Source organism: Microtus pennsylvanicus, chromosome 7 (assembly GCF_037038515.1).
Source record: "Microtus pennsylvanicus isolate mMicPen1 chromosome 7, mMicPen1.hap1, whole genome shotgun sequence".
In the NCBI taxonomy this organism is placed as follows: domain Eukaryota; kingdom Metazoa; phylum Chordata; class Mammalia; order Rodentia; family Cricetidae; genus Microtus; species Microtus pennsylvanicus.
The window spans coordinates 83,955,499-83,968,927 of record NC_134585.1 but is presented as its reverse complement, the minus strand read 5'-3'; the positions used below and the strand labels follow the sequence as shown (position 1 = coordinate 83,968,927).

At 40.4% G+C, this 13,429-nt stretch overlaps 1 protein-coding gene across 1 annotated transcript in view; it reads left to right on the top strand.

Moving 5' to 3' along the window:
* The window catches only part of Slc39a8 (solute carrier family 39 member 8), a 55,379-nt gene extending 42,498 nt beyond the window's left edge, over positions 1-12,881 (top strand). The window contains exons 7-9 of the mRNA XM_075981273.1: positions 8,679-8,886; positions 9,052-9,236; positions 11,391-12,881. Coding sequence (XP_075837388.1) covers positions 8,679-8,886; positions 9,052-9,236; positions 11,391-11,540 — 543 coding nt within the window. The 3' untranslated portion in view covers positions 11,541-12,881. The remainder of the gene's footprint in view (positions 1-8,678; positions 8,887-9,051; positions 9,237-11,390) is intronic.
* The last annotated feature ends 548 nt before the right edge of the window (positions 12,882-13,429 follow it).

Genomic DNA, 13,429 nt, shown 5'->3' with positions numbered 1-13,429 from the left:
TGGCTGGCCCTGCAAAATGCAGCAGCAGCAGCAGCAGCAGCAGCAGCAGCAGCGCAGCAGCAGCAGCAGCAGCAGCGCAGCGTGCTGTCTCTTGGCTGTTGGCTTTTGTTGTGCAGGCTCTGAGTCAGGCAGTCTGACTTCAAGTCCTGGATTTTTTTTTTTAAACTGCATGATCCTGGTCAAATCCTTGCTTCTAGTATTTTTATATTTTTGCAGTTAGAAATTTAGCACCATTTTTCTCAGGTGATTCAGAAGGGACTTTTCAAATAAGAAGCATTTGGCAGGTTACATATTCTTTCTGCTACAACTTTAATGATCCCCCAAATCTAAAAAAATTTCATCTTCACCTCCTCACTATAAAGACATCTCTTTTCTCATAGTACCCAGTGTACCTTTAGAATGGTATGGTGCTCGGTCCGCCCCTTTTAATGTGGCTGCTACCCCTTACACGTTCCACGTACAGAACAGATGTTTCCTGTTTTCCTAGATAGGGATCACCTCTCGTAGAGAAGGGATTTTGATTCTGCTTCTGTGTTGCTCACTTTTCTGCTGGCAGCCCACCTGCTTGCCCCCACCCCACTGCTGTCCTAATTGCTTGCTCTGGCACAACGGCCGCAGTTACCGCCGACTTTCAGCCCGGTCGCATCTGCCATTCTTTGCCTCTTATCACTTTGCCCAAGTTCCTTGACTTAGTCACTCCTGGCAACAGTAAGAACTTCTCTGTCATCCCCCATCCGTCAGTCAGTCATTTGTATTGCACTGGGTGGGATCCTTTATATTTTAGTTTTTCTTGACATCACACCTGTTAATTGATGTGTATATAATAGTCAGTGCAAGACCAGGCCCCGTCTTCTGTGGAGCCCCACGAAGCCATATTTCTGTATTTTGGAAATGTTACTTTTCAAGATACTAGCAGCTGGTTTTTCCAGCTTAAACTAAAACTTAACCAACCTTTGGTATCTCTTGAAAGCCCCTTTAAGATTCCTCAGTGACAATGAGAGGTGCGCAGGCTGGAGAACAGCTTATTCAGAGAGTCTTAGGAAATGGTATCCCATTTCCTGAATGAACCAGAACCTCGGTGTTGGCATTCGTAGTAACAGGCGGTAGCTTTTCAGAGAGCTGGGAATAGTCTATTAGGATGACTGTAAATATTTAATTAGTATGTAGTTTAAATTCTATTGGAAAATAGTAGCAGATTTCTTGAAAACCTTTAAAGTTTCTCTTAAATTAGTTTTTTTTCCCCCCAAAGCAATAAAGTGATGTGGTCCCAAGTGGAACGTGAATGGCAATTATTTCTGCTTGATTATTTAAACCACGCCCCAAACAACTCGACTCACATTCCACAGAGGGCTTTCTCTCCAGAGAAAGAAAACACTTTTGAAAGTTTCTGGAAATTGTTATTTTCTTGTTAAGGGTTCTTTTCTTTAGCCAAAAAAGTTGTAGACGTAGTTTTGAGATTTTCTCAAAATCAAAGACCTGTTAACTTAATGCATTTGAATTCTACTTAGCTATATGTGTTAATACCAGAATTAATTTCTCCTTTTTCACATGAAGTTTCACTTTGGTGACAAAGAGCCAAGGAAGGATGCCTTAACCATGAAATACAAACATTAAAACCATTAGAAAGCCTAGTCATAACAACAAAATTTATGAATATTTCATATTTTTAGAATGCCCTTACTACTGTATGATTCTTTTGCGTCTACGTAGCCCAGGTTTATTTTTCATTAAATTATGTGTAATGGTGCATATGCTATTTGTAAATACTATGTTAGGAATGAAATTAGGCTGCCCTGTTGAAAGAGGTGAGACACTTAAATGAAGATAAATAAGAAAGAGAGAAGGGATAATTCGTAGAGCTCTGGGAGAGAGTCAGTGAGCCGCGTTAGGGAGACTCAGTAGCAAGAGGCTAGAATTAGCAGAGTTAATGGTCTACATCCTAAGGACCAGAGAAGGAAGAAGGTGCTAGAAGTGGAAGGCTCCAGTCTTAAGACTTCATTGTAAGTAAAACAGTGATTGGTAATTAGGGCAAACCTAGGCTATATCGCTTCTCAAGGAGGAAGCCAAGGTAGAAAGAAACATTCTCGTCTTTTCTCACCTTTCCCTTTGGTTATGTGTATGAACTTTTTGTCTGGAGCCAAGCAGAGGTTAATAAGGCATGGTGACCATACAGGGCTGAGGTAAAAAGTACAGAAAGAGTCTACGGATGGGTAAATGAATGAAATCTATAAGTTTCTACCTTCTTTCCTTATATTCTTATTCTTCATGTGGTTGATAAAACACACAGAGTGAGCCAAATGCCTTCAGCTCTCATAGTGTCCCTGCATGATGTCATGTAAGGATGCTGGTAGCCTTCCGTTGATCTCTTGGCAATGACCAGGATCTGTTGATGCTCGCCACTATTCTTCATGTAAGATGCGGGAAGGGGAGAGCACAGAAGAGGCAGATGAGGGGCGTTAATTTTAACTGCTCTTCCATCTCCTAGCTGTGTGTGACTGTAGGATGACAATTATATTTCCCTCTTCCAATGTACATTCTATGTTTGCCACCCTGTCTACCATCACCTCCGTTGGCTGGGGCCGTTTCTAGTTTTAGCATCCCTTTCCAGAAAAGCCATTTACATGAAGACAAATAAGAAAGGGAAGAGGGGCAATTCACAGAATTCTGGGAGGGAGTCAGGTCGATTGCTGTCTCATTCTCTATGAGGACATGAATCTCCATGGAACTAGTGTAGTGACTTCATCTATCTGCTGGCTTAGGTCTATAAAGAACCTCATATTGCTAGGAGTTTATTCTTCTTCCAAAGATCAGAATATGATGCCGTTCCCTGGTGCAAGTATGATTCTCTTGAGCAGTAGGCTTTTCACAATCATCAAGTTCAAGGTCTTGGGGACAGGTAACAAGAATTCTTTAAATTTTAATTTAAGACTGGCTGCTCTTCTCTGTAGCTAGAGTTGGAGGTGTACATCTTACAGCTAGGGCTGCTTCCTGTGGCTATTTTTCACTGGGAATATTTTATGAGACTCTGGGAATACAGACATATAAAATAAGTATATAATCAAGGCATGTACTAATAATAACTCATAAAAAATTTATCTTCAGAACCGGTATAATTTCACCACTCATTAAAAAGACAAAAGCAAGTTTGCCTGTGAGTGAGATGGATGAGCTTGTTCATTTTTACATCAAGTATTCAATCTTTGCTGAATGTTTGATACTGCAAGACATAGATCATCTTCACATTTTTCAGAGCTGATTAATATTTTGATTTTATGATTGCAAATGCCAAAATGTTGCTTAACATGAATACATAGTAAAGAATGGCAGGAACAGGTTTAAGGCTATTTCCGATTCTGTTTTTTTTTTCCTCATCCCAAACTAAAATCCACTAAATGATTTATTCTGAAAAATGTAATCAGCAATTCAATTAGCAATTTGCAAATCAAACACTTGAATATAACACAAATCAAAATATACTGGGGAATGATGGTAGAAAAATATTAAAAGTCTGTTTACCATAATTAAATTATCAATGTTTCTATAAAAGTAGAAAATATTGTGTGTACAGTATAACATTAGCTAGTAATTTTGGATCTCAGCTGGCATGATTCTGACAACTGTTCATTGTCATTGCATGGTGTGACAGTGTGCACGAAGCCAAGGATGTGTGTCTTCAAACAAAGGCCGTAATGTGATCAAAATAAAACACCACGAAACATGTCTGATTCAGTCATCATTTGATTTTTTGAGTTAATTTTGGGTCATTGGATGGACAAAAATCATTCACTGTTGCTAGCTTTTTGTGATCCCCCCACATTCAGTTATGTGCACCCCATGGGGGTCTTAACTTAGGGAAACTCAACTCTGTAGAGTACCTGCAACTGCTCCACAAGCAGTGAATTCTCTGCGTCAGAGTTAACCACACACACACACATGCATGCACACATGCACATGCACGCACACATGCACATGCACACGCGCATGCACTCATGCGCACACCGAGAGAGAGACACACACACACACACCTGATGGCATGAGGCATATGTCTACAGTCTATATACAGCATGCTAAACTTGCTGGTCCTTTGACGTGTATTCTAGCTGAGCTTTCACTAGGGCACCCAAAGTTCCATCCAGATGCTTCTTTGGGGACTATGTGACCTGATCTACACATTCTATGAATGAATTGATTGGGTTCCTTCTTTGGCTGAAAAATAGTGTGGAGGCCAATTTTGGAGAAGACCTCGGCGTACTATATAAATCTCTAAAAGATGCTATGTGCACACGTATCAGAGGTAAAGAAAGCATGTATCAAATAGGCCTATCTTTGTGAGTCTAATGAGTAACCCCTAACAGTGAGAGGGGGTCTAGAGTCATTGTCCTGGCCATGCATAGCCACCTGGGCCATGTTGTTCTTAAGTAGGAGCTCAGAGTCGTCTCAGTTTTCCACATGTTGGGTGTTTCTAGAGCTCAGGAAAGCCAGGTCACCTCTGTAGAGGAAAGGGGGTGTTAAAACTACAAATTGCCTCTCTCCCCACTATTTTGTATGTGGGCTCCTTAAGCAAATATCAGGACAGCTATTGGAAGGCACAGAGTGACATTTGTAATCAGACTTTGTTCACTTTATTATGGAAGCTATTTTCTGTTTTCTGTGATGTTCTTTCTGAGAGTTAGGCAAAGAGAATTAGCTTCATACCCTGGATTTACTAAGAGCTCCACCCCACCTTACAGACATCTTTGCTATCAGTCTTCCAGTTTTTATGTCTTGAAAGTTGTATGTTGTAAGAAGGGCACTGCACACGGAAAAGTTTAGCTGGTAGGCCACTGTCACGTGGCGATACACACATTAATAGAAATGGGATAAGTCAGTATGCAAGAGATTAGCCAATAAGAAGTTAGAGCTAATGGGCCAAGCAGTGATTTAATTAATACATTTTCTGTGTGAATATTTCACGCGTGCATGCACACGCGTGCGCGAGAGAGAGGGGGGGGGGAGGGAGGAAGCATTGCAATGACCAGGAAAGATCTAGAAGCCAACATCAAATCTGCTTTATAAATTGTGAAGTAGTGTGGATGTGTAAGCTAATGCTGCTTCTCACCTTCCCTCCCAGAGTCTGCAATTCTCGGGTTCATGTTAACTCATGAGCTCAGACTGTTATCAGAGATGAAGATGTGAGGGCTGGAGTCTGGTTCTTGGCAGCCCTAACAAGCAGACTTGATCACCTGTCTTTAAGAGGCTAATTAAGTAGATACGTGGTAGTGAGGTTCAGAGAAAGGAGACGGATTCAGTGGTCACACTTGGAAGAAGAACCAAGGAAGAGATCCAAGGACTCACTAAGGTTGAGGTTTGAATAGAAGGCAAGCGTATGGATCACTGAGCAGTTCTGGTGAAGGTGCAGTCCCTGCTCCTTTAATCCGTGGTTGCCTTGGCTCTCCCTCTTTATCAACCAGGTGAAGCCTCTTTCTGTGAAACAGGTTCCTTCTTCTGTGTGTGTCAGAGCTTTGCTCTTCTCTTCTTCCTCCTCCCAGCATGAGACTCTTGGGAAAATTCGATTTCTTAGAGATCACTGTGGTAGCCTGATGGCCAGAGGAAAGGGTCCAAGTGTCATTCCTTAGAATATTTTTGTCCTCTGCTAAGACAGTTGGAAGATCTCAGCCTCTTCATAGTGGGCTTTTATTTCTCCCTAATCAATCTCCTGATGGAGCATCACTTTGTCCAAGCTCATGCAGTCTTAGTAAATGTCTTCTATTCTTTTTCACACATTTGGCACTCACACTTTTGTCTGGAGTTCTTTGTTTGCGGCTTTAACTTTTCTTCCTTGTTTTCTCTGGCCAACTTGGCCAGTAGACCCTTTACAGCTTCGAGGATCATCTAGAATAAACCTTTTGTCTTTGGAACTCTTAGACAGTTTTGGTGTTTCTTCCTTGTAATGTCATTCCTTCTGTGCATTTTATGGGATGTAATGATACTCTTTTGTGGTGCACTCACAGGTTTATAAATAGCATCTCATTTGATCCTCTGACATTGGAAGTAAGATTTTTATTCATTCTATGGGTAAGGAGTCTGAAGCTTAGAGATGAAAATCCTTTCCCAAGGGCAGATAGTAGACTCAAGTGCAGGTTCCGCAAGGTCAAGGCCTGTACCCTTTTATCAATAAATTCATATTCTGCATTTCCTTCCTCCCTTCTTTTTTAAAAATGTTTTTTTGAGACAGGATCTCACTATGTCACCCTGGCTGTCTTCTTAGGTGTACGTGGACAGTGAGCTTTATCACACCCAGTCACTTTCTCTGTGGCTTTCCCCATAGATACCCTTGTTTAACCTTCACCAAAGATCATTATTGTTTATTATGTCATGCACATAAGATACAGGTGTAAAACAAGGGACCTCATCTCCAGAGAAGATGAAACTCTCTGTGCAGATGACAGGGTTTTTAAAGTAAAGGAGACTAGACGTTTATTCTGCCATTGCTTCTGATAGTCAGAAGAGTTTGGGGGGCAAGGAGGATTCAGGAAGAATTCCCCATGTGAATTGCTTTCAGGGCCCAATGCAAAAGAGACCCCCTCTTTCCCATTAGTTAGCAGTCCTTAACCACCATTGCCAAAAGAGCTCACTTGCTTCATTTTTACCACTGGGTAAGTTCACTAATATCTTTGTGCTTTATTCTCCTTATTTATAAAGTAATGATGACAGTTTGTTCTTACCTCAGAATTATTTGAGGTAAATTAAATATCTGAAGTTCTTAAAACTGCACCAGGGACCCACTCAATGCCATTTGGCTTTGCCAACACTGCTTCACCACATCCACAATGAGGGTAAGGATGGGGACTAAGAGTGACCCTCTCCTTGTAGAGTAATTGAAGACTTTATTGCTCTGGATGACTTTTAACTGTGTGCCTAAACAAAAAACATTCCCCTAAAGATTTGAATTTTCACCATGTAGACAGTCAAAAGATGTATTTTAAGACCTATAGGCAGTTATCAAGGTAGGACGCCACAGTGCCTTGACCAGTGACATGATGCTGGAGTAAATGTTGGCATACTCAGATAGTTGCTTTGATAGAAGACTCTTTAAAAAACTCAGCCATAAAAATTTCATTTTGTTTCTCCAGTGCCTATTACATCCCTCAAAGATAGACGATGTGCTTTCCTGTAACACTGTATTGCATTTGAGAAATTGCTATTGCTAAAAGATATTCTGTTTGGATGCTTAGAAAGTGGTGGGGGGAGAAGAATTAGGACCAAAATGTTCTCCAGTTAATTGTGACTGCATTCCTACTTACAGGCAAGTTTACATTTTACTATCTTTTCCTGTACCGGCTAGAAAGTGCTTTGGTAGGCATTTATCATTGAGGTTTTAAAAAATTGTCAAATTTATGGAACTTGAAATTCTCATAAAGAGTCCGCCACAGGATTTTCTACTTTTACTGTTACTTTAAAATGAAATAAGTATTCACGCAAAGGCAAGCCTGTGCTCATCACACTTTATAGAATTTCTAAGACTAACAGAGACCTAGAACACCCAGAACAGTGTGAACTAACAGAGACCTAGAACACCCAGAACAGTGTGAACTAACAGAGATCTAGAACACCCAGATTAGTGTACAGAACAGTGTGAACTAACAGAGATCTAGAACACCCAGAACAGTGTGAACTAACAGAGACCTAGAACACCCAGAACAGTGTGAACTAACAGAGATCTAGAACACCCAGATTAGTGTACAGAACAGTGTGAACTAACAGAGATCTAGAACACCCAGAACAGTGTGAACTAACAGAGACCTAGAACACCCAGAACAGTGTGAACTAACAGAGATCTAGAACACCCAGATTAGTGTACAGAACAGTGTGAACTAACAGAGATCTAGAACACCCAGAACAGTGTGAACTAACAGAGACCTAGAACACCCAGAACAGTGTGAACTAACAGAGATCTAGAACACCCAGAACAGTGTGAACTAACAGAGACCTAGAACACCCAGAACAGTGTGAACTAACAGAGATCTAGAACACCCAGAACAGTGTGAACTAACAGAGACCTAGAACACCCAGAACAGTGTATGGAACAGTGTGAACTAACAGAGACCTAGAACACCCAGAACAGTGTACAGAACAGTGTGAACTTGGCGAGTTATTGATGAATAGTTGGATCATTGTACATTCACTTCAATTCATGGCAGAAGAACCTCCCAGGATAATTTGCTAATGGTCACACAGTGACATGGAAAGTGAAATGAACATTTCCTGATGTCATCATGCTTTAATTATTGATGTCATATTTAAACTGTAATAGGAAGATGATTTTCGATTTAGTCTTTGAATAACTTTAGGATGTGCAAATATATCAAATTCCTAGTATAACATCTGTTACATCATCGGAAAGCAGTTGTAAGAATTTGTTCATAGAAGTCAAAGATTGATTTAAGGGGGGGACTAATTTAAAATGTCTGTAAGTGACTTGTTCAAGGGGTGTCAAGTGATTCATTTCCTCTGTTCCTGCCATAAGCTTTTTGTTCCCCTCTGTGATATATTATTATGGTTTCTCATATACTACCAGTGACTTTTAGTTGAAACAATCTGTCTCCCCTGGGACATAACCCATCTCTTCTCCGGATTTCTCGAATGTTCACATCACACCAGGTTTCATGTTGATTGATTTTTTTTCTGCTGTTTTACAGGATGAAAAAACAGAGTCAAGTTCATGCACCTGTTTGAAGGGACCCAAACTGTCAGAGATAGGAACAATTGCCTGGATGATCACGCTCTGTGATGCCCTCCACAATTTCATTGACGGCTTGGCGATCGGGGCATCCTGCACTTTGTCTCTTCTCCAGGGACTCAGTACTTCCATAGCGATCCTGTGTGAGGAATTTCCACACGAGTTAGGTGAGAGACCCTGCTCACAGGGCAAGAGGTGATGGATTCTTGCACTGAGCAAATCCTGTTCCTGCACTGAAATGAATAACCCTCTGCTGGAAATTGTTCTCATTATTTTGAGTCTTGTCCCCAAATAGAAGGAAGCACAGCTCATTTGATGTTTTCTTCTTCTAGGGGACTTTGTGATCTTGCTCAATGCTGGGATGAGCACTCGGCAAGCCTTGCTCTTCAACTTCCTTTCGGCATGCTCCTGCTATGTTGGGCTAGCTTTTGGCATTCTGGTGGGCAACAATTTTGCTCCAAATATTATATTTGCACTCGCTGGAGGCATGTTCCTCTACATTTCTCTGGCAGATATGGTAAGAAAGTTAAGTATTTTATTTTGTGATAATTTGACTTTTGCAAATGAGTATCTGGGTTAGGAGCTGAAAAAGCAGCCTTTTGGTTTCCCGTTGTCTTCAAGGCCTGGGAGGTAATCCAGGTAATCGTAGCTTTCCCACTGCAGAACACCACACTGTGTGAGGAGTTTTCACTCACACTGACCCGACATGGTTGTCCTTGGTTCCTTGGTATCTGATCTTATTGTGAGGAGGTGAACAATTTTTACTAGAACAGGGCTATTTTCCACGGCCCTTTTTTACTATATGATGAATAAAACTTTACTTCTATTATAGTAGGTTCTTGTAAGGCCTGATCCTCTCTTGCTTAAGGATATCACATTTAGAAGAATAAATAACTTGGTAGAGTAATAACTTTTTTTAATTCAAATGATTTATAATAAAAGATTTTGAAGTTAAGAAAACACTATTATACTAATTTACGAAAAATTAAAATTTAGCAGTGTTGTTTGCTTATTTTGTTTGGAGACTAGGTTTCTTTGTGTAACAGTCTTAGTTGTCCTGAGATTCACTTTGTAGACTAGGCCCACCTTGAACTCACAGAGATCTGCCTGTTTCTGCATCCTGAGTGCTGGGGTTAAAGGCATGCGCCACCATGCCCAGCTGAAATCTGACAATATTTATACTGTATTTATGTCTGTAGGTGTATGCCCATGTGTACCATGTGTATGACTGTGTGTGTGTGTGTGTGTGTGTGTGTGTAGATAAATACCCTGTGTGTTTTTACAGGCATCATGGACAGTTTTCTAGAAAATGATGTGTCAGAGTATGAAAATCAAGGAATATTTGTTTGCATTTGGAAGTTAACGTATTACACATATAATTTAATAACAACACCTCTCCTCTCTATTATAACCTCCCAATTCTAAGTGTCTGATTCAGTTTGCTGTTCAGTGAAGACCCTTGAGAAAGTGAGGATTCAGCTCTTCAGAGAATTATGTCAGGCCCCGTCTTTACTCCAGACGGCCACTTCTTCCCACAGTGTCAATGGCTCCGTTAAGGTTACTCCCTCTATAGGGGTGACACAAGCGAAGCTCTGCCTGGCACAGTAGTTTTGTCATTTTAGAGCTGTCCCCCATTTATCCTGGTAGGAACTTCACACAAGTTCTGGCTTGCCTGTGGACTCTGGGGCTTCCTAGCGTGGCTCTATACAGGGCATCACTGCGCAGGTAGCAGACCAGACCAAAATGTGTTTCTGAAACTTGACTTAAACGGCCCCTTTTGAAGCCTTTGCCATAGGTGCTATTGCCGAGTAAGAGCAAACTTATTTATTTACTTTTTTGCTGAAACACTTAGGATTTCATTTGTTTTCACTATAATGAAACGATGATAATATTCAACACTGGACCCACACAATTTATTATAAAACCTTGTTATTTTGTGAAGACAGCAAGCACAGTGGGACAAACTAGAAAAGACAGGAAGTAAATCAAGTTTTTTCAGCACATTGGTTCAGGCAGCTACACAAACTTTTCTTTCCTCCAGCCAGTCCTGAGAATTATAAGACAGGTGGGGTAACTGCTTTCTTGAGGTTTCCTGTCCAGGATCAAATTTGAGCAAACCAAAATGTCACACATCTAATAAAAAGGACCCCAAAGACCACAGAACCACGGTGTGGTGGCACGAGACAGGGCAATTAGAAGTTCCAGGTCATCACCAGGGACATAGTGAATTGTAGGTCAGCCTGCGCTGAGCAAGAAACAACAGCCAAGCCATATAGAAGACTGAATATCAACAAATAATTTAAAATTACTGTGAAATAAGAGGAAAAATAGTATATATAATGGGAGATGAAGTGGACCCTAGTATAACCGATGAAGGACTATATATATGCCTGAGGATGAAACCTGAAGGATTGAATTCCTTAAATTCTGATGCGTAGAAAGTGGTATATGGGAAGAGAGTGGAGGACAGAATGTTTCAAACCAGGTACATCCCCTGTGACTGTGTGTTTCATTCTGGATGCCCCAACGCACAAGAATTTCTCATTATGAGACCCTAACCAAACCTTTGACCTGTCCGAAATAAATGCTCATTTGCTCTGCAAAAACCCCAGACAAGCATTTCGGGTTTCGCCACAAGATGGCGACAGCTGTTTAATAATGTATCTTGTAGTTTCCAGAGATGAACGACATGCTGAGAGAAAAAGTAACTGGAAGGAAAAAAGATTTCACCTTCTTCATGATCCAGAACGCCGGGATGTTAACCGGATTCACCGCCATCCTGCTCATCACCTTGTATGCAGGGGAAATCGAGTTGCAGTAGCCGGAAGTGGAGCACAGTGCTAAGGAAGGAAGACATTTAACAAGCAATAACACAAAACATCTCCAAAGGGATTTTTTTTTTTTTTTAAAAAAGCGTATCCTATTTAGTTAAAAGAGGATTTTATTCTCAACTTGAGTCTAAGGAATCTAGTGACTGGTTCAGACATGTAAAAGAACTGACATTTGTTGTTAAAAACATTCCTTAAAAAGTTTTTGGTTTCAGTCTAACATGGCTGGTGGATGGAGGCCTTTGGTAAATACCTGGTTTTCAATGCTTTATGCATATTAGAAAATTATCATGAGGCAAAAGAATCTATAAGCAGACACACAGACCCAGAGAAAAACCATCTAGGTCACGTAAGGTTTTAAAACTTGGTTGGATAAAAACTTCAAGTGTTTTCAGGGTAGTTGATTTCAATTAATGTGTTGGGACACTTTCAAGGGCAGGTGCATCGGATGTGGGAGAAGATCAAAACAGCTCCTGTCCACCCACGAATGATTCCAGAGCTCTAATGATCCCCGGAAAGAAAGATTGCTCACGGTGTTTGTTCACTTTCATGTCTCAATCAGCGACTTGTACGATTGTTTGAAAGCTGTTCCAAAGTAACATGAATTAGGAAATATGAAAGGCGTTGGGCTTAGGGGTTTGTCTCTGAGTGTAAGCTCGACCAGACTCTGCACAAAGATCAGAATGGCTTCGCAATGACTTCCATTGCGGTTCCAACCCTCCGAAATGGCAGAGGGCTAAGCAGGACTAGTCAGAACTCATCATCTTCCGGGATTGCTTTGTGATGGTGAAGAATATGTTGGGTGGCAGAAAGAAATTGAATGTAATTTTGAGCAATTTACTTTTTAGAGATAAGCATGATTATTTAGCAGGGAGAATTTCAGTAAATGTAAAATAACAGCTGGGCTGTGCTGTGTCAGAGACTGACTGACGACAGAAGCGTGTGCTCATTAGGAGTGATGAACAGCAGTAGGAAATGTCTTCTTTTATGTTCAGCGTGTATCTTTCCATATGGTATACCTTTGGAAAAAGCTCAGCATACTGTCATTATTTTTCTACCTTTTGAAAGGGACAGAGTTTGTTGAGTTTTTGACCATTAGTCTGAATTGAGCATCCTAATCTCAATCCACACTCCCAAGTAACTTGAAAAACAGATGATTTAACGTGATGAAAATTATTAATAAAAACCAACAGTTATCTCAGGAATTATGTTTTCCTACAGGCCAAAGCAATGCAAATTGGATAACCATTTAACATATATGTTTATGTATATTGACCCTGTGTCTGGCAATTGGAAAGTGTCATTTGACCCAACAGTAAACAACTTTGAAGCCATGTATTGTGTGACCTGTTTTCCTTTCATTATGTCTTTGTTTTGATTGGCTACCATGTTCCTGGTGTTATGGGGGAGAGAGACAAATAGGAAATTGATGTTATGTTGTTTATTTCAAAGATATCTAGCAAATAAATCCTACAAAGATTTATTTTTCATTTCAATAAACATAATCTATACTATTACATATTTCCTATCTGTGCTTAATAATATTTGCTTTTTAAAGGTGTAGGTTATATGTATTTAAAAATTATTTAATTTTGCTTCATGTGCATTTGTATTTTGCTGGCATATATGTCTGTGTGAAGGTGTTAGATCCTCTGAAATTGGAGTTCCAGGCAGTTGTGAGCTACCACGTCAGTGCTGGGACTTGAACCTGGGTCCCATGGAAGAGCCGTCAGTGCTCTTAACTCCTGAGCCATCTCTGCAGCCCAGTTAAATGTATTTTTGTAGAAACAATTTATTGCACAGTATCTTAAAAAGATAGTTTAGTGATCCTCATTGTCCATGTGGATTGTCTGGAGACTTTTTGATGTACTTTCTATGTATT